This window comes from Notolepis coatsorum (genome assembly GCF_963971535.1).
Source record: "Notolepis coatsorum genome assembly, chromosome: 12".
Taxonomy (NCBI): Eukaryota; Metazoa; Chordata; class Actinopteri; order Aulopiformes; family Paralepididae; genus Notolepis; species Notolepis coatsorum.
The window spans coordinates 95,475,756-95,501,138 of NC_140176.1; the positions used below are offsets into that span (position 1 = coordinate 95,475,756).

At 46.8% G+C, this 25,383-nt stretch overlaps 1 protein-coding gene across 1 annotated transcript in view; it reads right to left on the reverse strand.

The window, feature by feature from the left end:
- ca9 (carbonic anhydrase IX) overlaps positions 1 to 25,383 on the reverse strand; it is a gene marked incomplete at its 5' end in the record, with an annotated part of 48,670 nt that overhangs the window by 17,825 nt on the left and 5,462 nt on the right. Inside the window, 7 exons of the mRNA XM_084325951.1 lie at positions 3,006 to 3,132; positions 6,371 to 6,528; positions 13,718 to 13,784; positions 15,861 to 15,953; positions 16,735 to 16,877; positions 18,369 to 18,539; positions 23,483 to 23,501. Coding sequence (XP_084182077.1) covers positions 3,006 to 3,132; positions 6,371 to 6,528; positions 13,718 to 13,784; positions 15,861 to 15,953; positions 16,735 to 16,877; positions 18,369 to 18,539; positions 23,483 to 23,501 — 778 coding nt within the window. The remainder of the gene's footprint in view (positions 1 to 3,005; positions 3,133 to 6,370; positions 6,529 to 13,717; positions 13,785 to 15,860; positions 15,954 to 16,734; positions 16,878 to 18,368; positions 18,540 to 23,482; positions 23,502 to 25,383) is intronic.

The following is a 25,383-nucleotide window of genomic DNA, read 5'->3' on the forward strand; positions in this document are numbered from 1 at the left end:
GGGACCGATTCCGTGGCCGTCCGGGATTCTGTACGCATTCCCCCCCTTACACCTGATAGCTCAGCTGTTGGGGCGGGTACGTCGGGAGCGCGGGACTTGGTCCTGGTCGCGCCAAGCCGGGGCTCAGCTGTGTGGTCCCTGGCCCTGATTCAGCTCTTGGTGGCCCCGCCGTGGCCTGTTCCATGGTCACCGCGGGCCCTCTCTCAGGCACGCGGAACTCTGTTCTGCCTCCTGTTCTGGGGCAGCCTCTAGGCTTGGCTGCTGACAGTGTGAATCTGGTGGGGATGCGTCTTGACTATTCTGTGGTTAACGCTATCCGGTACGCACGCGCTCCGTCCTCTACCGCGGCTTACGCTGGGGAGTGGCGTATGGTCGAGTGTGGGGGCAGAACATTGTTCAGCCACCCTCTCGTGGAACATTCCTGCTTGGCGCTCGATGTCTCAAGCCTGTGGAACGTTCTCTGTCTCCGAGTGGGACCTCCAACTGGTCCTGGGCCAACTGGTTTGAGCCTCTTGAGCAGGCGCCATTGGATCAGCTGTCTTTGAAGACCGCGTTCTTTTTGGCCATCACCTCCGCTACGCGCGTGGGTGAGCTGTGTGCTCTCTCGGTGCGGCCTGAGTGCCTGTCTATTCAGCCGATAGCGGTGCGACTCTGAGGCCTAATCCAGTCTTCGTGCCAAAGAATATCCGGAGCACTTTTCGCTCCAGGGATATTGTGGTTCAGGCGTTCGTCCACCTCCTCACGCTAGTGAGTTGGAGGCGGGCCTTCACCTGTCGTGTCCTGTCCGTCCACTGGGGGTTTACCTCAGGACTCGGGTTCTCAGGGCTTCCGTTCAACTGTTTGTTTGTTACGGTGGCCCTTGCGCGGGTGAGGCGCTGTCCAAGCAGCACCTGTCACATTGGTTGTGCGGGGGCGTTGCCTTTTGCTGCACGTTGGCTGGACAGGTCCCCCCCTCGGGCTGCTGCCCTGTTAGGGGGGGCCTCTGTGGAGGACATCTGTGCTGCAGCCTTCTGGTCCTCCCCGGGTCCCTTCATTAGGTTTTACCTCATGGAGGTGACTGGGGGTTCTGTCTCCCAGGCGGTTCTGAGGTCTGGGACCTCTCCTGCGTCCCACCATTTGGTGGGCTAGCAGGGGTGTGTGGGTGTGTGCCACGGGGTGCTGTGTCACACGTGGTCCCGCCTGTGCTGTGCGTTTTTCAGGGGTGTCTGGTTCCCCCTTTTTCGCACTTTGGTGGAGTTGACTGCCTCCCCCCCTTCGTTAGGACGGGCGGGTGGACGGGACTCCCCTCCTCCCTGGTTGGGGCTTACGGGCCCTCAGGGGGTACACTTGTCGGGCCACGCGTCTGCTCTGCCCCATATCTCATAATGGCGAAGAGTGAGACGCGATTGGCCAGTATGATAATATAACGAAAGGTTATCCTATAACCTAGTTATATGAATACTGGCTGAGCGTCTCGCTCTTAGCGCCCTGAGGTCCCTTGGTTGGGTTTTCAGTGTTGGAAATATAGCGGGACGCGGGGGCGTGGCCTGATCACGTGCATGTGAGTGCATTTGTTTGTTCGTGAGCACATTATGTGCTAGGAGATAAGAGATATCTCATAATGGCGAAGAGCGAGACGAACCTTTCGTTCTACTCTGAATGTTTAATGTTTACAAGTGAGTAAGTGAGTACAAGTGTAATCAACCCAACAACTCATGCTTAGGAACAAACCACAACCAAACTACATTCCTACAACCAAAGCTGTAAAGGAATGTGAATCCCTACCCACATTCAAAACCGCTCCTAAAGAGAACCTACGGGAGGCTGCAATTCTAAACTGGCCACCGTAAATGTCCAAACCCCCCCACCCCCTCCTAATAGACAGTCTCCTTCCCACCGCATGTATATATTCTCTCCCCACCGTATGTATATTTCTCTCCCGCCCACCCACCCCCTTCTAATGTACAGTCTCCTCCCCACCGTATATTCTCTCCCCACCGTATGTATATTTCTCTCCCACTCGCCCACCCCCTCCTAATGTACAGTCCCCTCCCCATCATATGTATATACTCTGTCAGGATCTATGGGTAACAGTACTGTATATGTGCATATCGTATATGTCACAAATGTAACAGTACTAAATACCTGTATGTCATGTATGTCCCTATGCCATAAATGTCATGTATGTCATGTATGTCATAAATGTCACTATGAATTGAAAATGGGGGACCCTGATGTAAACAAGACAAACGTCTTTCTCTGGTCTGCATCCCCTTAACAATTGTGTGTATTGAGCCGTACTGTATTGTACCCATTCTGCAATCTGTTAAATAAAGTTTTCATTAATTCATTCATTAGGTGTTTTTTTTTCTTCTGCCAGTATCAAAGGCTTGCATAATACGTTTAGAAGTTCAGTCTACTAACTCACCATGCAAACAAGAATCGAGCGACGGGGCAATTTATATCTACACTGCTGCAATCATGTAATGACAGACTGTACCTTTAACAATAACCGCACATGTGTCTGGGCCTTTGTAGCGCTGAGGCGATAGGAAAAGCACTATTTTGAGCCGAGAGCCACACTTCAACCTTTGCACTTCACTGACATGCTGCCTTGTCTGGAAACGCTGGTTATTCTGCTCATGCTGCTGATGGCCCGGTGCCAAAGGTTATATGTTATCATGCAATGCGATACCCCGTCTCTGGTTTGCCTTTACGAGATAAGACCCTGCACCCTTTCACACGGGCACAAACGTGCGCCTGTGTGAGTTTGGCAGCGACGCGAACGAGACGGAAGACTAAACCAAACGAGCTCAGAGTTCATCGAAGGCACACACTTATGTCTCGTCAAACATCTTTTGTCTTGTGCGCTGTTTGCACAAAACAGGCAGGGACACAATCTCAAATTGTGTAACTGAGGGTCTCCTAAGCGGCCCCCTCACCTGGGTTTGGAGACGTGCTCTTATTTACTCTCTCAGGGACATGAATGGAGGGACATGTTGTCTCAAGGCGGGACGTGTGTTTACCTCCCGGGGCCGACTGGGCGGTGAAGGAGGCGAGGACCCCTCTGCCGTGGAGAAGCTGTGGAGCTCTGAAGTTCTTGTTGAGATGTCGACTCTGGCCGGCTTTCAGGGTGTCCTCCAGAGCAGCCAACTGGAAAACACCAGTGAGACAGAGACACTTAATAAGACATCATCGACACGTAATGATTCAAATATTGTTGTTTTTAAGGATAAAGACAACCATTTTAGTACCTAGGGCACCAGTGAGGAACTATATGTTAACCCTTTCACTACCACACTACAGAAGGTTAACCCCTTCACTACCACGCTACAGACGGTTAACCGACGGTCTGCCCACCACCACAGAGACAGTGGGATCGAATCCAGCTGTGGTGCCTCCGGGTTGGCCGACCGTCCATACTAACACAATTGGCAGTGTTAGAGGGTGGGAAAACCCGGCGAGGGTGGGTCCTGGTCGTTGTAAAACAGCGACTCCTACAGATCGGTCGGGGCGCCTGCACAGCGACGTCGGATCCTGGGGGAGGTAGTGTGACCTTCCACACACTCCCCCAGTGAGAGTCCGCTCTGCCAGGTGAAAAGAAGTGGGGATTGGCTACACATGTGTCGGAGGAAGCATGTGATAGTCTCCGCCCTCCCAGACCGACGGTAGGGGATTGGGAATTGGCATAACGACTAATATTGGGATGGGAGAAAAACGGAAAAAATAAAGGGGGAAAAAGAGGAAGTAAAAAAAAAAAAAAAAAAATTAACCTTCTGTAGTGTGGTAGTGAAAGGGTTAACCCTTTGTCATGTGGCAGTGAAAGGGTTAACTGTCTGTAGTGTGGTAGTGAAAGGGTTAACCTTATGTAGTGTGGTAGTGAAAGGGTTAACCCTTTGTCGTGTGGCAGTGAAATGCTTAACCTTCTGTAGTGTGGCACTGAAAGGGTTAACCGTCTGTAGTGTGGTAGTGAAAGGGTTAACCTTCTGTAATGTGGTAGTGAAAGGGTTAACCTTCTGTAGTGTGGTAGTGAAAGGTTAACCTTCTGTAGTGTGGTAGTCTGTTGTGTGGTAGTGAAAGGGTTAACCTTCTGTAGTGTGGTAGTGAAAGGGTTAACCTTCTATAGTGTGGTAGTGAAATTGTTAACCTTCTGTAGTGTGGTAATGAAAGGGTTAACCTTTTGGTAGTGTGGCAGTGAAAGGGTTAACCATTTGGTAGTGTGGTAGTGAAAGGGTTAACAAACGGCTAATTAACCATCAGTTACCCGAGTCTCAGACACGATGTCCCAGTGCAGGCGAACTACCTCGCTTCCCAAAGACACATTCAGTAAAGAACTGTCCGTTTGACTCTCAAATCCACATCCACATTTTAGGGTACTTTGTGGTATTTTGGGGTACTTTGGGGTACTTTGTGGTACTTTATGGCAGAGAGGCGTAATGATCATTGGTTTATCTATAAGGCCATTATAGATACAGCTACCTGATGCTATATGGATCTTTGGACTCAGATTACTTGTTTCAGGTCACATGCTTCAGTCTGAAGCTGGAACGTTTCTGTTTTAGTACCAACTTCTCCAGCATTAGCTGAAACCCGCTTCTCTGCTGACCGCTGGTTTAGGGCCATGATCTTCAACCTCCCTGGTACTTAGTGTAACTGATTTACCAGATTTCTATCTGAGTTTCTATCTGTGTTTTGCTTGTTGCCTAATTTTCTTGATGTGTAACTATTTAACTTTTTCTTTCTTACCTTTACATTCATCTATGTTTTACCTATTCATTTGAACTGACATGTAACTCGACATTGTTGAACACCTCGACTGATATTTCCAGTTTAAATAAAGGTTTGAATTGAAAGAATTTATTTCACCTGATTCTACTTTAATGTAATATACACTACAAATGAATACCATCGATATTTACAGTAGGCTAGTATTCGCAGACGAATATTTCACAAATCTAATGGGTAGGTAAACTGAGTTTTGGGTGAGGTTAGCCTCCAGTACAGTGGTTCTCAAAGGGCCTGGTGCATTGGCAAAAAATATATATATATATATATTTATGTTCTGGTAACATATTTTGGCTAAATATGCCTTGTTTTATAAATGTGTATTGATAACATAGTGCTGTAATTACATTTTCTAATAAATATGCATGATCAAGTTCAACAATGTGTGCTTTTATTTTGATATTCCTTAATTCCACATTGAAATTCCGTGATACATTAAGTGTGGGGTGGGCAAAAAGTAATATCCCTCCTCTCAGCTCACAGGATGGTTAGCCTCCTCTAGTAATATCCCTCCTCTCAGCTCACAGGATGTGTAGCCTCCTCTAGTAATATCCCTCCTCTCAGCTCACAGGATGGTTAGCCTCCTCTAGTAATATCCCTCCTCTCAGCTCACAGGATGGTTAGCCTCCTCTAGTAATATCCCTCCTCTCAGCTCACAGGATGGTTAGCCTCCTCTAGTAATATCCCTCCTCTCAGCTCACAGGATGGTTAGCCTCCTCTAGTAATATCCCTCCTCTCAGCTCACAGGATGGTTAGCCTCCTCTAGTAATATCCCTCCTCTCAGCTCACAGGATGGTTAGCCTCCTCTAGTAATATCCCTCCTCTCAGCTCACAGGATGGTTAGCCTCCTCTAGTAATATCCCTCCTCTCAGCTCACAGGATGGTTAGCCTCCTCTAGTAATATCCCTCCTCTCAGCTCACAGGATGGTTAGCCTCCTCTAGTAATATCCCTCCTCTCAGCTCACGGGATGGTTAGCCTCCTCTAGTAATATCCCTCCTCTCAGCTCACGGGATGGTTAGCCTCCTCTAGTAATATCCCTCCTCTCAGCTCACAGGATGTTGCAAGGACTGGGGGTGGGTTTAGCCATAGATATATATCACTAGATGACTCACCTGCGCTGCTGGCCAACGGAGACCGACTTTGCCACATGGCAGCCATCTTGCGTGGGTGGAGCACGCCCACTCATAACATGCATGACTATAGTCAGTGCATGTACTATTGAAATAACCATAGCTTGCTACATTTTCAACCGTTTGGTTTGTTAAAAACGTCAGAGATGTAGTTATCATACTGCATACTTATAATGGACTTTCATATGAAAAAATTATAATAATAATAAAAAGAAATCTTCAGAGCAAGAATCAATAACGTTTGTAATAACCCAAAGCGTTTGTAAATCCGTCAAGATTTCAGCGAGTTTTAAGAGTATTTTTGTTTGTGCAGATCATCACTTTAAAGCAGTAGTCCACTCAAGCAAGATGGCCGCCGGTGAACTACGCGGGAGACTCCGCCTTGAGCCATCTAGTGTTTATATCTATATCTATGGGTTTAGCCTCTACTGATATCCCTCCTCCCGGCTCACAGGGTGTTGTGAGGAGGACTGACCTGCTTCCTGGACACAGTGATGGTTTCGTTGAACATGGTCCAGTTGACGGTCTGGAAGCAGGGCGGGGTCGTGAGGGAGCCGGTGTATCTGTAGAACTTCTCCAGGTTGTTAGGCAGCAGGTGACGCACATTGAAGCCCGGGATCTCAGTGTTGCTCTCTGGGGCGGGGAAGACAAGACAAGCGATTGATTGATTAATTAATTGAAAATTGTATTAACAGAATGGGTACAATACAGTACAGCTCTATAGGGAGCTGTAGTGGTTACGTCATTGCCGTTTTTCGTGTTCCACCCTCTGTCCAACGCAATGTATTTCCCCATTGCCCATTTCTAAATCGTCTCGTTTAAAACAAATAAAGCATTAACATTTGCATGGTGTACATTTCTGTGCTTATTCATCCACAATCTATGAAAATATTCGCAATTAATCGTAAAAAAAAATCGCCGAATTTTATTTCAACCAAAAATGCTTAAACAACAATGTTAGTGATAGAAGGGAAGTAATTTTGTGCAAAAATGGAAACCTTTTCAATTTCCATGCGGCAGAATTGTTACAATAGCCGATAATCCATTTTCCCAATGATAAATCCCTATACGGGTGGAACAACCAGTGACATCAGACTACACCTCCCAATTGTTAAGGGGATGCAGACCAGAGAAAGACTTTCATCTTGTTTACATCAGGGTCCCCCATTTTCAATTCATAATGACATTTATGACATACACAACATAAAGATATACAGATATATCATGACATTTATGACATACATGACATACAGATATACAGTACTGTTACATTTATGACATACAAGATATACAAATATACAGTACTGTTAATATATACAGTACAGAGATCCTAACAGAAACTATATACATGCGAGGTGGAGGAAACTGTACATTAGGAGGGGGTTCGGGTGGGAGGGGGGTGGGGGGGTTGGACATTTACAGGGTCCAGTTTCTAATTGCAGCCTCCCGTAGATGCTCTGTGAGAGCAGTTTTGAAGGTGGGTAGGCATTCAGATTATTTTACGGCTGTGGGTAGGACGTTCCACATTATTGTGGCATAATTGCGAAACGTGTTTAGTCCCCGAAACGTGTTTAGCCGAAAATCAAGTCAACTTTATTTATAAAGCACGTTTAAAAGTGCTGTACAAGGCACTTGGTAAATGGTGAATTTATATAGCAGCTTTTATCCAAAGCGCTTTATAATTTGTTCCTCACATTTTCATTCACACACCGACAGCAGAGGTAACCATGCAAGGTGCCAACCTGCTCATCCGGAACAATTAGGGGTTAATAATCATCTTCCCTTTATTCATTTGCTTAAATTTTTTTGTACACGTGTCAAGAAGGTGCTCAGTTTTCATGTCTGGTAATTTTTTGCATTCACCGTCAAAGATGCAAATAAAAATCATAATAAATATTCTCCTTTGTTTCATCACAATTTACTCAAGCCTAGTAACAGACAATATTTCTGACACTGGGAATACATTCCATGAGATGCATAGATGTCCCTAGATACCAAGAACATGCAAATGGCCCTTGTAGAAGTGGAGCAATCTTCCATTTACTTAGGTATGTATTTTAGGCGGATTTTCAGAAAATAGGGCTTAACAGGTTAAGTGTCTTGCTCAAGGACACTTCGACACGCTGCCCGGGAGGAGCGGGAATCGAACCGGGTATTATGTTGAGACAATGAACACACGACCGTGTGGTTTCATTACTTTATTCGACTGCCTCTTAGGTTACAAACACAGCCCTACCTCGAGCGCTAACCACGCCCGTCTATTAAAGGCACAGTAGCCTACAATGTAACTGCTAGTATGTCACAACCTATACGTAGCATAACAGGACATAACATTTTCCCCCCCCTTCCCTCTTGCAACAGCAATAGAACATTCCAGTCCATGAACAGAAACTGAACACTTCAGTCCACCAACCCGTGGCATTTACCCAGTAACATAGTCCCCATGCCAAGCGGGTGGAGCCCTCACCCTCTGAGGGCGAGCAGGCTGGGGAGCAGGGTCTGGTGGTTGTGGTGGGTTACCTCCCACCCTGGTTGCTTCCAAGCGGGGCTGCCAACTGCGGGTTGCAGCTTGGCTCATGGATGATGCAGGCAGTGTCGGGGCACCCACCTTATGCAGGCGGTTTGAGTGCCAGCGAGAACCATCATCTAGTCTGTAGGTGGCCGGACCCAGTTGACGGGTCACTCGGAGGGGTGCTGACCAGTATGAGCTCAGCTTGTTCTTGCGGTTGGCGTGTTTAATCCTGACCCAATCCCCTGCTGACATAGTGGGAGTCTGTACTCTGTGAGAGGCATCATACCTCCGTTTCATCTGAGCCTGTGAGCTTTGGACCTGATCTCTGGCCTTCTCGAGCCCAGGGCTCTCGCATGCAGGGGCCGGTTCAGCTCTCAAGCAGTCTAGTGGTTGTTTCATTTCTCGCCCAATCATGAGCAGAGCCGGAGAGACCCCTGTGGTGGAGTGCTTGGATGCCCGGATGGTCAGGAGAGTTTGGGTGAGTGCAGCGCTGAAGGTTTTCCCCTCCTCCAGGCAGGCTCTGATTCCATTCTTCAGAGATTTGTTTAGGCGTTCAACGCCGCCGTTACTTTCAGGATGGTAGACCGACGTCCTGATGTGCCTGATGGACCTCAGTGACAGGAACTCAGAGAACTCTGCCGAGATGAATTGAGGCCCATTGTCTGTGGTGACGACACTGGGCAGGCCCCAGCGCCCAAACAGCTTGACGAGGTTGTCGGTGATGCTCTGTGTGGTGATGGAGCTGAGTTCGATGGCCTCTGGCCACTTCGAGTGTAGGTCGTGCACGACCATCAGGTAGCGGGCATGTGCCGGGGCCCCATGAAGCTCTCCGCATAGGTCAACCTGAATGTGCTCCCACGGCGCGGACGGCCACGGGGTCAGGGTGAGGGGTGCTGTAGCCGGCTGGCCCGTTTTCCCACTCAGCAGGCAGCAGGTACAGTTGCGCACCAGCTCCTCTACGTCGCCGTCTATGTGAGGCCACCACACTGTGTCTCTGCAGCGTTGTTTCAACTTAACCACCCCCAGGTGGCCGTCGTGCGCCATGTGCAATACCCTGGCCCTCAGCGCCTCTGGTATAATAGCGCGGTGACCGCGGGCGAGGCACACCTCCCCCAGCAGGAGAGCTCGTCGCGGACTCGGCGGTAGGGGAGCAGTCTGTCCTCCACCGTGGCTGGCCAGCCGTCCTGGATATAGGCACGGAGATTTGTAAATGTCTCATCTTCAGCCGCAGCCTGCTGCAGCTCAGCCAGCGTGACTACTGCGCTGAGCGGTCCATGCAGCATGTGGACCCAGTCCACGTCGTCCTCCTGTTCAGGACTCGCCTCACCCGCCTCTTTTGTCGTAGAGACGGCCCTTGAAAGAAGGTCAGCTACCGTGTTAGAGCGCCCCGGCATAAACTCGAGTCCGAAGTTGTACTGATTCAGCCTATCAGCCCACCTCAGTAGCCTCATAGGCTTGTGCCCCGCCCCTCGGGTCGCCAGCAGCGCTGTCAGAGACTGATGATCTGTGCGAATGGTGAACGCCCTGCCATACAGGTAGACATGCCAGCGTTCGCAGGCCCACAGACAGGCGAGGGCCTCCCTTTCCCCCACAGAGTATTTCTGCTCGGCTGGTGTGAGGGCCCGAGAGGCAAAAGCCACTGGACGCTCTACCCCTCCATAAACCTGGGATAGCACGGCGCCGAGCGCCACCCCAGAGGCGTCACAGGTGACCAAGGTGGGCGCGGTCAGGCTGAAATGCGCCAGTGTTGGCGGGGACGTGAGCTGCCGTTTGATGACGCGCACAGCCTCCCGGCAGGCCGGGGTCCAGTCCCATACCGCATCCTTGCGTAACAGCTGGCGCAGAGGGGCCGTCGAGTCAGAATAGTGTGGCATGAACCGGAGGTAGTAGGCAGCCATGCCCAGAAAAGAAGACAGCTTGGACGGCGACTGCGGGTCCGGCAGGGACAGGATTGCTTCGGTGTGGGACATGATCGGGGTGATACCCTCCCTGGAGAGCCTGAACCCCAGGAACTCGACCTCAGTAGCTCCAAATGTACACTTCTCCGCGTTGAGTGTGACCCCGTTTTGCTTGAAGCGCTGGAAGACCTGCTCCAGGCGAGCGTCGTGGAGTGCAGCGGTGGGCGCATGCACCACCACATCATCCAAGTAGATGCTGACCCCCTGGATGCCAGCCAAAATGAGCGACATTATTTTCTGAAAACAGCTTGGGGCTGATGACAGGCCAAAAGCCATGCGCTTGTACCTGAAAACCCCCACATGTGTGACAAACGCTGTGAGGTCCATACTGCCCGGTGCCAGGGGAACCTGCAGGTAGCCGTGACGTAAATCCATTTTACTGAAAATCGTGGAGCCATGGAAATGGCTAGTCAGCTCCTCCGCTGTGGGGAGGGGATACTTGTCAGGGATGATGGCTTTGTTTACGTCTGTCAGATCGACGCATAGACGCAGTCCGCGCCCCCCCCGTTTCTTGGCTATCACCAGGTTGGACACCCAGGGAGAGGCGTTGATCGGTTCTATGACGTCCTCCTTCACCAGATGACGAATCTCCTCCTCCACCGCATCACGGAGGGCCAAGGGAATGCGCCGCAGCGGCTGAATGACGGGTCGGACAGACGTGTCCACCGAGGGCTGGTGCACAAATCCAGTCATACAGCCCAGGCCTTCGAACAGTGTCGGGTGATGGTCAGGCCAGGACGCGGTGACCTGCAGGACGCGTAGACCCCCAGCGTCGGTCAATGTGAAGTCCAGAGCATGAAACAGGTCTAGCCCCATGATGTTAGCCCCTCTCCGTGTGATGTAGAACTCGGTGTCAGGGATGTGTCTCTTTTTGTACTCCACAGGTAGGCAGGCTACCCCTAAAGTGGTGATCGGGGCGTGGCCATACCCCGACAGGGCGTTTGCTGCTGTAGTCAACGGCACGTGACTGAAGAGCCGGTCATAAGTGGACTTATTCAGGAGCGACACTTTAGCCCCTGTGTCCACGAGGAGTGGTATGGAGGCCCCACCCACACGACATGTGCAATGACTGAATGAGGCCTGTGGGCTTTGTACTGTATTGATGGGAACAGCCCCAGACTGTGCGTGATCAGGAGGAGAGCGACACCAGCGTGCAAAATGGTTAACCCTGTTGCAGTTACGGCAGCGCTTGCCTAGAGCAGGGCAGGACAGGTCCCTGGTTGCATGCTTAGGGGAGCCACAGTTACCACAACGCCTTTGTCCATTCTCCCTCTCCCTCGGCGCCCTGTCTGCCACTCTCTGCACATCGAAGTTGTCACAGTCTGCGCCAGCTGCCTCCTGGGCCACGTTCTGAACTCCGGGTGGAGGTGACGTCACAGGCTCATGCACCGCGCGGGAAAACTTGCGCGCCTCAGAGATAGCTGTCTCCAACTGTTTTCCAATCACTACTGCATCAGCTAGTGTCATGGCGTCCGGCTCTAATAACAGTCTCTCCCTCAGTTGAGCACACAATGTTCTTTCAATCAGCTGGTCGACTATGAGTCCATCCTCCAAGTTCCTAAAATCACAATGCTTGGCTAGCTCCCGCAGGGCAGACACATATTGCGAAACAGTCTCACCAGACCTCTGTGCTCTCTGGCGGAACTCAAACCGGTACATCCGACGGCTTCTTCCCGAGCTAAAATGCGACTTCAGAGCCTCGGTAGCAGTAGAGTACTGATCGTCGGCTAATGTAAGCGTAGCATAAATCCGTTGCCCCTCCTGTCCGAGGCAGTGTCGCAGAAGTGCGCACTTCCTAGCTTCTTCCAGATCCTCCAGTCCCAACGCCAATAAATAGTCCTCCAATGACGTTAGCCATCTAACCCATGGAACCGCTGGGTCACCGGGAACAGGTAGAAACGGTGGTGGCGGTGGTAAAACGAAATCAGCCATCCTCGTTCGCCAATTATTATGTTGAGACAATGAACACACGACCGTGTGGTTTCATTACTTTATTCGACTGCCTCTTAGGTTACAAACACAGCCCTACCTCGAGCGCTAACCACGCCCGTCTATTAAAGGCACAGTAGCCTACAATGTAACTGCTAGTATGTCACAACCTATACGTAGCATAACAGGACATAACACCGGGAACCTCCGGATTACCAGACAACTGCTCTAACCTCCCGAGCCACTCTTGCTCCACCTTATAAATAATAATAATAACACATTGAAATACGGTAAAGCAGGCGTACAAGGATCAGTACATAGAAGAGTCATATACACTACAAGCACAAAACCCACTGAGAAGAATCAAACGCTAGTGAATAGAAGTGTGTTTTAAGCCGAGACTTGAAAGAATCGACGGATGGGGCGAGTCTGATAGAAGAGGGGAGGCTCTGTGACACTGTAAGAACCGGATGGTCACAGGTTCAATTCCCGCAGCAGCCAGCGTGTCCTGAACCCTGTCATAAGTGTCCTTTGGGTGAGATCTGAACCCCTACCTGCTCCTAAGGGCTCTGACCTCTGACGCCTGTGGTGAAATACCTACATGTACCTAAACACGTTTCGCAATTATGCCACATCAATGTGGAACGCCCTACCCAAAGCTGTAAAGGAATGTGAATCACTACCCACTTTCAAAAACACTCTCAAAAAACACCTACGGGAGACTGCAATTTGAAACTGACCCCTGTAAATGTCCTAACACAACCCCCTCCAATGTACAGTGAATTACCAAGTATGGTCTTGTCAATATTCCAATGTACAGTTTTGCTTGTACAGTTGTACAGTGTCCCCCACCTACCCCTCCTACCCAATCCCCCCCCCCCCCCCCCCACCCACCCAACCACCTCCAATGTACAGTCAAGGACTTTTAAGTACTTTTCCAAGCACTATTTTTCATTTTCAAGGATGTCACTCGAAGGATACAATTCACTTTTAAATGTTTGGCCTGCTTGCCAGCTAGAGAATCACACATGAAGAAATGAGGAAAAGCAGTTGGAGGGCGCGAGACAGCGACTTGTCAGATTTTATAAAACAATTCAATAAAAAAATTTAAGATTTCTTGAAATGGGATGTTTTCAAGGAATTCCAGGCCTTGTCTTTTTTTTTGTAAAAAATCAAGCACTTTAAGCACTTCAAGGACCTTGTGCGAACCCTGCTATGTGTAATATAGCAGTTGATCGCTCTCTAAAGCAGTCTTGGAACTTGTACATGGTACAGAGTATTATGATGAATAATACTCAGATGAAACAGCGACAAGAGGAAACTGGAAAGTGTTATCTTTCGCATGATTCAACGTGATTCACATACCGTAGCGAGAACGGGGAACACTGACTAATATCCATGACGTCTCTAATCCATGGCTTACCTTCGATGCTGACGTCAGTGAGGGCAGACAGGATTCTCTCATAGTTCTCATTCTCATGAAGGCCAACCTTTAAAAGTGAAACAGTCATACGTTTAAAGAGAGAGGCATGATAATCTCATCACATCGTGAAAAGGATACAAAGGAACAGCGGTTAAGACGACGATAGGAGCTCTCTTGTCATCGAGCTACCAGGTCTCTCTATAGTGGTCATCTTGGCGCCAAAATGGATGTTCAGTTGCTATTACATGCACTTATTTGTGTTTCATTACACGTATGTGTGCACTGTTTCGCCTGTTTTATTGCAACACTACTATCACCGACATAGATCCCCCCTTGAATGGCCCTTCTAAGGTGTCTCTCCTCCACATTGCCTGTGGTGCATTTTTTTCTATTGCTAGGTCTTTTTTTTTTATCCACTTTTTCTCCCATTTTCTATATTTTCTCCCATCCCAATTTCATATCATCCAATTCAACCCTCCCCTGTCACGAACGCTGTTTCTTGCCTCCCACAAGCCGGCTGCAATGTGGACTAAGTCATACATAGCACGAGTCCCCTCCGATACTCGAGGTAACAGCAGTCGCATCTTTTCACCTGCGCAGCTCGATCTCTCAGTGGCGAGGAGTAACGCGTGGGAGGCTCACGCTGCCCCCGACACTTCCTGATTCTACTGCGCAGGCGCACCAACCGACCTGTAGGAGTCGCTGTCCACAACGCCCGATCCCCACCCATCAGTTTCCCACCCCCTAATACGGCCAATGTGTATTAGTATGAACGACCAGCTAAACTGAAAGCAATGTGGAGCGCTGGGCTCGAACAGGCGAGTGCCTTGCCCACTACGCCACGTAGCCGCTCCTATTGCTAGGTTTTAATTAGTTTTTCCTTACCTTCGCGTGGGTAATGTTGCATTCATTTATTTTATTTATTAAAAATGTTTTGGACTTCATGGTGTTTTTGCTTTGTTCTTGATTTATTGTGATGTTTCTTCTTGACTTGTTTAAAGAAGACGTGTCCGGCCCATGGGGACATTAACGTGTGTTGTCGGGCCTTAAAGAAGATGTGTCCGGCCCATGGGGACATTAGCGTGTGTTGTCGGGCCTTAAAGAAGACGTGTCCGGCCCATGGGGACATTAAACGTGTGTTGTCAGGCCTTAAAGAAGACGTGTCCGGCCCATGGGGACATTAAACGCGTGTTGTCGGGCCTTAAAGAAGACGTGTCCGGCCCATGGGGACATTAAACGTGTGTTGTCGGGCCTTAAAGAAAACGTGTCTGGCCCATGGGGACATTAACGTGTGTTGTCGGGCCTTAAAGAAGACGTGTCTGGCCCATGGGGACATTAACATGTGTTGTCGGGCCTTAAAGAAGACGTGTCCGGCCCATGGGGACATTAACGTGTGTTGTCGGGCCTTAAAGAAGACGTGTCCGGCCCATGGGGACATTAAGGTGTGTTGTCGGGCCTTAAAGAAGACGTGTCCGGCCCATGGGGACATTAAACGTGTGTTGTCGGGCCTTAAAGAAGACGTGTCCGGCCCATGGGGACATTAAACGTGTGTTGTCGGGCCTTAAAAAAGACGTGTCTGGCCAGCGTCTATTCTTTTACCAACGGATTTCCAGTTCCGCGTTCGCGTTCTGCGATCTGATTGGCCACTGACGTTTCTGGTGCGATCTGATTGGCCACTGACGTTTCTGGTCATGTGACATGTGCGCCCAATCACGTGACGCGCCCATTTCCGCCTCGAACAGCAGCAAACTACCTAACGCCTAGTTTATCACTGGTTAAGCTTAGGCGACTCTTTCGAAGTTGGTTAAGGTTAGAGTTTGGAATCAGGGTTGGTGTTCTATCGCCCTGCTCTAAGACAAACTCTAACCTTAACCAACTTCGAAAGAGTGCCTAAGCTTAACCGGTGGCAGAACTTGCCGTCACACGATTGGCGCGACCAGAAACGTCAGTGGCCAATCAGAGCGCAGAACGCGAACGCGGAACTGGAAATCCGTTGGTAAAAGTATTCAGGCGTCCGGCCCATGGGGACATTAACGTGTGTTGTCGGGCCTTAAAGAAGACATGTCTGGCCCATGGGGACATTAAACGTGTGTTGTCGGGCCTTACAAATACATTTGATTTGATTTGATTTGACTTTACGTACCGCGAGGAATCCTCCGAGGACAGCCAGGCCGTCTGGCTGGCTGGCCGCCTCAGAGAGGTCTGTGTACTTGGAGTTGTAGTGAACGATGTGGATCTGGAAAGACAGAAAGACACGCCTTGACTTCATCTGCAGAAGGTGAAGCAGTTACTCAATAGGTGTTTTGTTTTATAGTTTTTAATAGGTGCATCAACAATGTACGGCCGAAACCTCATATTTTCTTTCTTTCTTTCTTTCTTTCTTTCTTTCTTTCTTTCTTTCTTTCTTTCTTTCTTTCTTTCTTTCTTTCTTTCTTTCTTTCTTTCTTTCTAGCTTTCTTTTTTTTAAACTTTATTTTTTTAGCGTTTATCGCTTTTCTGGTCAAGCATGACCGACAGTTGTAGGGTGAAACGGGAGAGAGAGCAGGGGGAGACATTCGGCAAATGACGGCGAGTCCGGGAATCGAACTCGGAGTCAACCAGATCCGTGACGCAGCACGGAGTCCCGCGACGCAGCGCGGTAACATGGTGTGCTACTGGAGCACCCCTCTTTCTAGCTTTCTAACTTGAACTGAAAGGTGACCTCTGATCCTTTGTCCTCTGTAAAAATGAAATGCCTGAAACGAGGACCAATAAAAGTTACATTTAATAACTGCTTCAATGGAAAATCGGGGGTTTTTTCTCTCCATCTGGTGCCTCTCTCTCCTCACCTCTCCTCACCTCTCTGGTGCCTCTCTCTCCTCTCTCTCCTCTCCTCTCCTCACCTCTCTGGTGCCTCTCTCTCCTCTCTCTCCTCTCCTCTCCTCTCCTCTCCTCTCCTCTCCTCTCCTCTCCTCTCCTCTCCTCTCCTCTCCTCTCCTCTCCTCTCTTCACCTCTCCGGTGGCCCTCTCCTCCTCACCTCTGCAGGGAAGTGAACGTTGTCGATGGTGTGTTCTGACCCGGGAACCTCCACCGTGCCCCAGTGGAAGTGCAGTTGGGCGGCGTGGTACACGTTGTCGAACCCTGTGACGATATGCATGGTGTCTGGGAGACTCAGCTGCACTGTAGGACGACAACAACAACAACAACAACAACAACACAGTAGCATGTTAGCGGCAGAGAACTGGAACGGCAGGTAAAGGTAAAATAAAATGAGTGAATGAATATAAATCCTCATTGAAATAGAGTGGGTGCTGTGGAAAATTCCTTTCATGGCCTTTTGTTAACACCTGCCTCTCTCCCCCTTCCTGTACCCTCACCCCTCACCCCTCACCCCTATCCCCCCCCTTCCTTTTTGTTAGATAAGGTTATATAACGTGATCTGATACGAAAGTCAGGGAGCTTGTCCCAATTCTCCTGGCCAGAGAGCGTCACGTCCTCTGCCAAACTTCTAACCTAAATTGATGATTAAAAAAAAACATGATTTACCATGTTTTAACAAATACATTTAGTATCAAACAAGATGATTTGATCACGCGACAGTGTTGCGGAGTAGTTCATGAAGTTCAATTAGTAGTTTTAACTAACGTGCCATCATAAGTCATTACATCGTCATAGCCTTGTTAATGGTAAATGGTGCATTTATATAGCACTTTTATCCAAAGCGCTTTACAATTATTTTGTTCGTTACATTCACACATTCACTCATGCATTCACACACCAACAGGTGGAGGCAACCATGCAAGGTGCCAACCTGCTCATCGGGAGCAATTAGGGGTTAAGTGTCTTGCTCAAGGGCACATCGACACACTGCCCGGGGAGAGCAGCGCTTATTCTGAAGCCAACATTTTCTCGATGGACTTGTGAGGGACTTGTGTAATTCACCTCTCCACCAGGTGGCCAGGCCTTGTTTTATCACAGTCACCATGACAACAAAAGAACGTTCCGTTGAGGCCGACCACTTACATGCAGGGGTGTAAAAATTACCCAGAAATTATACTTAAGTGAAAGTATGGGTACCGTCTCAAAATCTTACTCAAGTAAAAGTCAGAGTATCTGGCTAAAAACACACTTGAGTAAAAGTAAAAAAAAGTTTCTCCTTTTAAATGTACTTAAGTACTAACTTTTTTTAAATTCCCGGGGCAATGAAATTCCGTTTCGTTCTCTACATCACTCGTACTATCGTTTGTGGCCATCTTCTGTAGCTTGTAGACTGACTGTCTATTCTTCTGATAGCAGGTGTTTAATCAAAGACCCCCGCTTTCTAGTCTTGCACAAGGACCAATCAGCATGGGTATGGGGGCGGGTTAATTTTCCATTGATGGGGATTTGATTGGCTGTTTTTATATAAAGCGAGGACAAAGGATTAATAACGTTAACGTTAGTTCGGCCAGAGAAACAAATATACTAATTAAAATGGTTGGACCTGTGAGATTTGTACTTTGTAGGTCTGCATTTTAAATGTAAGGAGTAAAACCTATATTTTTCTTTCTCTGAAATGTAATTGAGTAAAAGTTCAAAGTACACAAACCTAATAATACTCCAGTAAAGTACAAATTCCCCAAAACAGTACTTAAGTATTGTAACGAAGTACAATTACTCAAGTACGCTTACACGTGTGTCCGTTATTCAGTAAGGTCAACTCGGAGTTGCCGGTCAGGTCGTAGCCGTCCAGTCGGATGGCCGGCAGCGTCTGATCGTAGACGGCCTTCTGAGAGTCGATGTCGATGGGAGACTGGGACTTTCCACTGCAGTGGTGGAAGTCTGCTGACCAGGACTCCTGATCTATAAGGTCAGAGGTCAGGGGAATCATTAACGTGACAACAACAGACCTGTATGGTGAGACCGGGGTTAATTATGAAATGTAACACTACTCCCTCTAAGTACAGTAAGACATGCAGAAGTCATTCCGACGTAGATTGCTCAATGACAATAACACTAACAATCCATCAAATACAGTCACAGCACACACACATCCACACATACACACTCACTTTAAATAAACAACTCAATGTAGCACCCACTTTACCCACTTTAGACACTTTAACACACTTTATATTTATAGGTAAAGAGATTTGCACTACAACTCATACCTCATTGCACTTTACCCTTGTTTACGTACTTTTGACTTTCTAGTTTATACTTTATCAAGTTTTTTTTATCTAGCACACTCTCAGGAGCAAAACAGAAAGAAGCATTTCATATAAAAGTATTCTGTATTTTTGTATGACAACTAATAAAGAAACTTGAACTTGAAACTTGAAACTAGAAGGGGAAGCTAGACAACTTGCGTGACATTGTGTAACTCTGGCAACACAAGAGGAATGATGGTTTGTGAATCATGGATCATAGTGACCTATCTTGGATTCATTATTATTATTATTATTATTATTATTATTATTATTATTATTATTATTATTATTATTATTATTATTATTATTATTATTATTATTATTATTATTATTATTATTATTATAATAATAATAATAATAATTATTATTATTATTATTATTATTATTATTATTATTATTATTATTATCTTAGATTGGCGAATTGTGCACTATATATTTATATATTGTGGTACGATATGTGTGTTCATCAATGAACAAAGGTGACAATCACCAGATTGTCCATCATAAAGGAACAGTAACTATTTTTTTTTAATCAAGGATGGTTTTGAGTCATTATAAACACATCTGATATACTGATATACTGAGAAATAGGATATTCCAGTCATTGCACTCTACCACAATGATAAATTACTGTAGTTTGCTTGTTTTTTTGTTTGGTTTTTTAGTTTGGTTGAAAGGCTACTCTTCCAAGAGCCCTCGGGGGCAAAAAAACAAATGAACATACAATCGATGAAATTAACTGTAAGAAATTGTGTGTGATGATGAACACATAATAGTTTGATTTAAACCCAGATGTGTGGTTGTCAATACAGGATAAGTAGTTACTAAGTAAAAACCAGTAGATGGTTAGTGACTTCTAGACTGGGGAGAAGGTGTAGCGTGTTGGGGCCTGTTCTTATGTCTTATGTTTAGAAAAACAACAACACACAGTATAATCTGCAGACGTGATAAGACCTGTGATAAGACCTTCCACGAGACCAACGAATAACAGTAGGATATGATGACAGTCAAAGACAACATATGATACATATGTCAGACATGATAATAATAATTGCACCATAATTACCTTCATATCCCCAGTGTCCTCCTACAAGTGGAAAAAAAAACAAAAAACAATGAATGCATAGTCAATACAAACAGAAATGTAGTTTTGAATGCATCTATCATTTAGGATGTATCAATTATAATTATACCACCATTATAGATAATAAAAGCCTACTAAGCTACTACAATATTCCAACTTTTCTGCTCTTGCTGCCCTGCCTGACATGAAATGGCGGAATAAATATCTGACTTTGAACTCTTAAGACTCCAGAAACTGTATTTACAAGACTCAAGTAAGCAAGAAACAAGTTTATTACGTGGGTTTGTGAAGTCTTTGCATATGAACGTCATGCCAGTGTCCACATTCAATTTATAGCCTAATTGATCTAACGATGCACATGCTACTGTTTCTGTTTGTTTATTAAAACCGGCCAATGCGATGCTGTTATTATAGGCTACGGTGGTGAATGGTGTCATTTTGATTTATTGTCGGTCAGCTGAGCCGATCGACGTTCTGAAGGATTATCTGAAGTGCCTATTTATGTGCAATACCCTTTGATTTTAATGATCCATTCTATTAAAAGGAATAACTGAATTTAACTGAAACTGAACATTTTAACTGAATTTAAACTGAATTTTTTTTTTATTTGTATTTTTTTAATATTCGGTCTTAAGAACAGTAGACTATTCGAAAATGATTTTGGTCAGTCATGCACATCCCTACCCTGAGTAACACCAACCTGCACGGTGGGAACAGAGAGAGCCCTGATAGCCGCTCACGACGCCAGACTGTGAGCCCCCTGTGTGAATGTGCCCATTATATTAGCCAGCCACCAGGCCTTGTCCGAGAGGCTCAGGTGGGCCAGGTATCTTGGAGGGGGGGTTGGGGGGCAGATATCTGACCAGGCAGATTTCCAGCCCTCCAGTCATTGTCTTCATACACGACACCCTTTACTGGAACTACAGTAGGAGCCATTCATTGGGCCCTAAAGCCCTGCGGACAGCAAGGAGACAGCGGGTGAATGGGGTCGACATTTAGTAGGTCGGTTTTACCCACTGGAACAAAAAAACAACAGGGCTTTTGAGGTGATGAAATCACTGCACCCAGGCAGCAGTATATATCTGCTTAGAAAACGAAAATGTCTAATTATTATTTGTATTTTTTCTCCACGTGGTAAATACACAGGTCACAACATGTTTACAGGAACATTTTGGAGTTGTATTTGGAGTGTATTTCGTCACTGTCGGGAACTAGGCTACACTGGCACACCTACTTCCAGTGAATGACGCTAAGCTAGGCTAACGGTGCGGCTGTTCCCTAAGCCTAATGCATGCACAGAGAAGAAAAGGGTATCTGCTTGTCTAACTCCAGGGTAGATGGCAAATAAGCAAATTTCCCCAAAAGTTGGCGTGTTCCTTTAAGACCTGTGACGACCCCCACTCTACCTGCTAATGGGTGAGTCTGCTGACTCTCAGGGAGCATGGTGGAGTGGGTGGCTCGTTAGCCCAATTAGTCTCACCTGGGCAGTGAGAGAGCTGCACATGTATTTATGTTTCCCTGTCTAACTCCCTCTGTGTGCTTCTCCGTCTACCAGGAACAGGTTGACCTCTACCCATTTTGATCTTTGATATTTGAATACTACTATTTACACCACACAGCACCACACTTCACTTTTCACTCATCCACACGCTGCATACATCACTGATTCTTATACATACACATTCTTTGTTTGTACAGATAATTGTTTAGATAGGTTTAAATAAATGATATTGTTAATTGCTTTCACGTGTGGACTCCCTTTTTGTCACAATTGACCCCGTTTGTGACAAATCTGACATGCCCAAACATTGGGACAAAAAAACACTCAGTATGCAAACTACACACTGATGACCTCCAGATAACTACACACTGATGACCTCCAGAGAACTACACACTGATGACCTCCAGATAACTACACACTGATGACCTCCAGAGAACTACACACTGATGACCTCCAGAGAACTACACACTGATGACCTCCAGAGAACTACACACTGATGACCTAGTACCTACACAGAACTACACACTGATGACCGAGGGTCATCAAAGAGAAGTCACCTTTTCTCGGTCCTTGCCCCACACCGGTGGAACGAACTTCCCACCACAGTCAGGACAGCCGAAACCTGTGCAATCTTTCGCCGTCGACTAAAGACGCACTTCTTCAATCATTATCTAAAAAAAGTTTTAATAAATAAACTCTAACCCTAACTAACCTTACTGTCATGCACTAATGTCCTAATATACTAACCTACACTGTACTTTGATGAACATTGTTACTCAGCTGACAGAGAACTTGTTACTTCAATGGGAATTCTCCTGCATTTCATAATTTAATTCCGAGCAGCTGGCAGTGACAAACCAGTGGGGGGAAACCACATGGTGCATGACACACTGGTGCAGTCAGAGCTGGAGGAAGCTCCCTACACTGTAGCGTGTAGCCGATACTGTGGAAGAGAGCTTAGAAGACCGGAATCGGGTTTTTCGAAAAACAGAACTGAATTACTATGAATCACCACTCCTATAGATTGTAAGTTCATCTCGAGGTGATTTATCTAGAAATATCTACAGCAAGAATTTTGGGTCTCAGTGAATCCAAAATTACAATGTGGTTAGAAGTGGTGGAGAGAATAAAAGCTAGCATATGAATGGTAGTGCCTGGTTAGGAGCGAAGGATAATGGATGGATTATCCAAGGGGGGGCCCGGGGGGGGGGGGGGGGGGGGGGAGCGAGCGAGAGCATATGTGTGTAGGGTATTAGATAGCAAGTATTAGGTGTATGTCTTGTATAATATATTTATTTAAGTAGTGATTTCATTGGATGTGCACTGTTAATTAATGCTTGTATATCTAATTTTATGTTGTTATGTTTATGTTTATGTGTTTGTTTAAAAAATAATAAAAAAATATATATATTAAAAAAAAAATTGTAAGTTCATTTCATTCATCAATACCTTTTTAATACAAAGATTAAGTGCTGCAATAATGTACTTCCCCTAAAATAAACTTTTATCCAATATTCCACTCAAATATTGGAGAACCGTCTCTCTTTTGTTTTCTATTCTGGCAACTGGGTCAGTCTATTGGAACCCACTCAAAAAAACAAAACCAATTACACTTTTTTACAGGCTCTGCATTCAGTTTTGATTGATTGATTGGAAACTTTATTAACAGATTGCAGAATGGGTACAGTACAGTACAGCTCAATACACACAATTGTTAAGGGGATGCAGACCAGAGAAAGACTTTCGTGGTATTCACTGACCTTTGGGAAGTATTTTGACATGTACATGGGTACCTTAGTGCTGTAGTGTATCTTGTAGACCAGGCCCATTGCAAGCTGCTGTACTCTGTCGTCTACTCTAAGCCATCCTAGTAGGTGGGGTGTTTCTGGGTACACACACACTTCTGGGTACACACTACACACACACACACACTACACACACACACACTGCTGGCTGCTGACATGCTGGATATTCTGTCATCATGACTTGGCTGGAGGAGCTCGGCCTCTACATGACTGAGACAGCGTAGACTGAGACACAAAGACTGAGACACAGAGACTGTGTCTGTCGGTGGAACAAAACACAAGCGGAATGTATCGAAGACCATGTGTGTGACGAGACAAAAGAGGAACTAGTGGAGTCAGCTAAATGTGGGATTCCTCTATTCACACTGCTGCCGCTTTATTCAATCACACTGTATATTTGATTCTATTAGAGTGAGTTTTATCCACTTTTTCTCCTCTTTTTCTATTTTTCTCCCATCCCAATTTAGCCGTGCCAATTCTCCCCTCCCCTGTCTTGATCGTTGCTTGCATGTGCCCCCCACTGGCCGGTTGTAGGGAGGATAGAAGCCTTGCATCACATGTCCCCTCCGATACATGTGTAGGCAGCCAGTCGCATCTTTTCACCTGCCAGCACGGACTCTCATTTGGCGAGGAGTAACGTGTAGGAGGCTCACACTGCCCCCGCCATTTTCCTGTCTCTGCTGTGCAGGCGCCCCAACCGACCTGTAGGAGTCGCTGTTTACAACGTCCAGATTACCACCCATGGACTTCCCACCCGCTAACTCTGCCAATTGAGTTAGTATGATGGCCGGCCCAAGCCGGAGGCAACGCCGACAGCCGGATTCGATACCGGTGTCTCATGTATTAGAGTGATTTTAACACCACCGTGTATATCTGGGTGTGGAAGTGTCGAACACACGCCATGGTTTTTGTACAAATCCGTGTGCAGAGATGTGTATACTATGTAAAAGTAGCTGAATCAAAAATATTTGTTAAGCAAATACTTTATTAACTGGATGTTGTCTGTTGGGCCATTTTAAACAAAGCCCACAATAAGTCCTGAAATATCCATCCCCGCGTAAAGATATACGGCTTGCTACTATTTTGTATGCTTTGGTATGTATGTGACAAATAAACCTATTGAATCTTGAATCTTGAATCATTTGAAATCGGATGCATTGACTGATGCGCTGACCTTGACCTGATCAATTGGTTGGTGATCCAATTATAATACAGATGATTTCCTCTTGTAGTTGCCAGGCTTTAAAGCACTTTAATAAACACTTTAAAAACACATCACATTCCATCAATTCATCACATGTTACATGTCTGTGCACAAGACATTTTTCTTCAAACACACCAAGTCCGGGGCGGTCAGGTGGCGTAGCGGAGATTGCGCTCGTCACCAATGCAAGAGGCTGCGGTCTCGACTCCCGGAGTCAGCATTGCCTTGGCTTGGGCTGATCGTCATACTAACTCGTTTGGCTGAGTTAGGGGGAGGGCAAGTCATGGGTGGGAATCTGGCGTTGTGGACAGCGACGCCTACAGGTCAGGTCTGGGCGCTTGCTCAGCGGAGGCAGGACTTGATGGAGGCAGCGTGACCTCCCACGCGTTACACTTCACCAATGAGAGTCCTCGCTGCCAGGTGAAAAAAGAGTCACTGGCTGTCGCCGCGCGTGTCGGAGGAAGCGTGCGGATGACTTCAGGGTTCCCTTGTACCGACCAGTAGGAGGACATGCGCACAATAACCAGGCAGGGGAGGGGGGGAATTGGCACAACGACTAAATTGGGACGGGGAGAAAAACAGAGAAAAATCGGAGAAAGAGAGGATTAAAAAAAAAAAAAATTTTAAACACACCCAGTCAATATGTAATGACGGATGAGGGATTATAAATAATCAGTAATGAGGGATTATGTTCCCAGTGTTTGGTAACATGCTGTGTCTGTCTCTCCACTCCGTCCGAGACGCTCTCTGGTGCTACAGCTCGGCTCTCCTCCCTGTCCTCCAAGAACAGCACGTCTCCTGCTGCTCCCCCTCCCCCTCCGCCCCCCACACACACACACACACACACACACACACACACACACACACACACACACACACCCTCTCTTTCTCTTTATCTCTCAC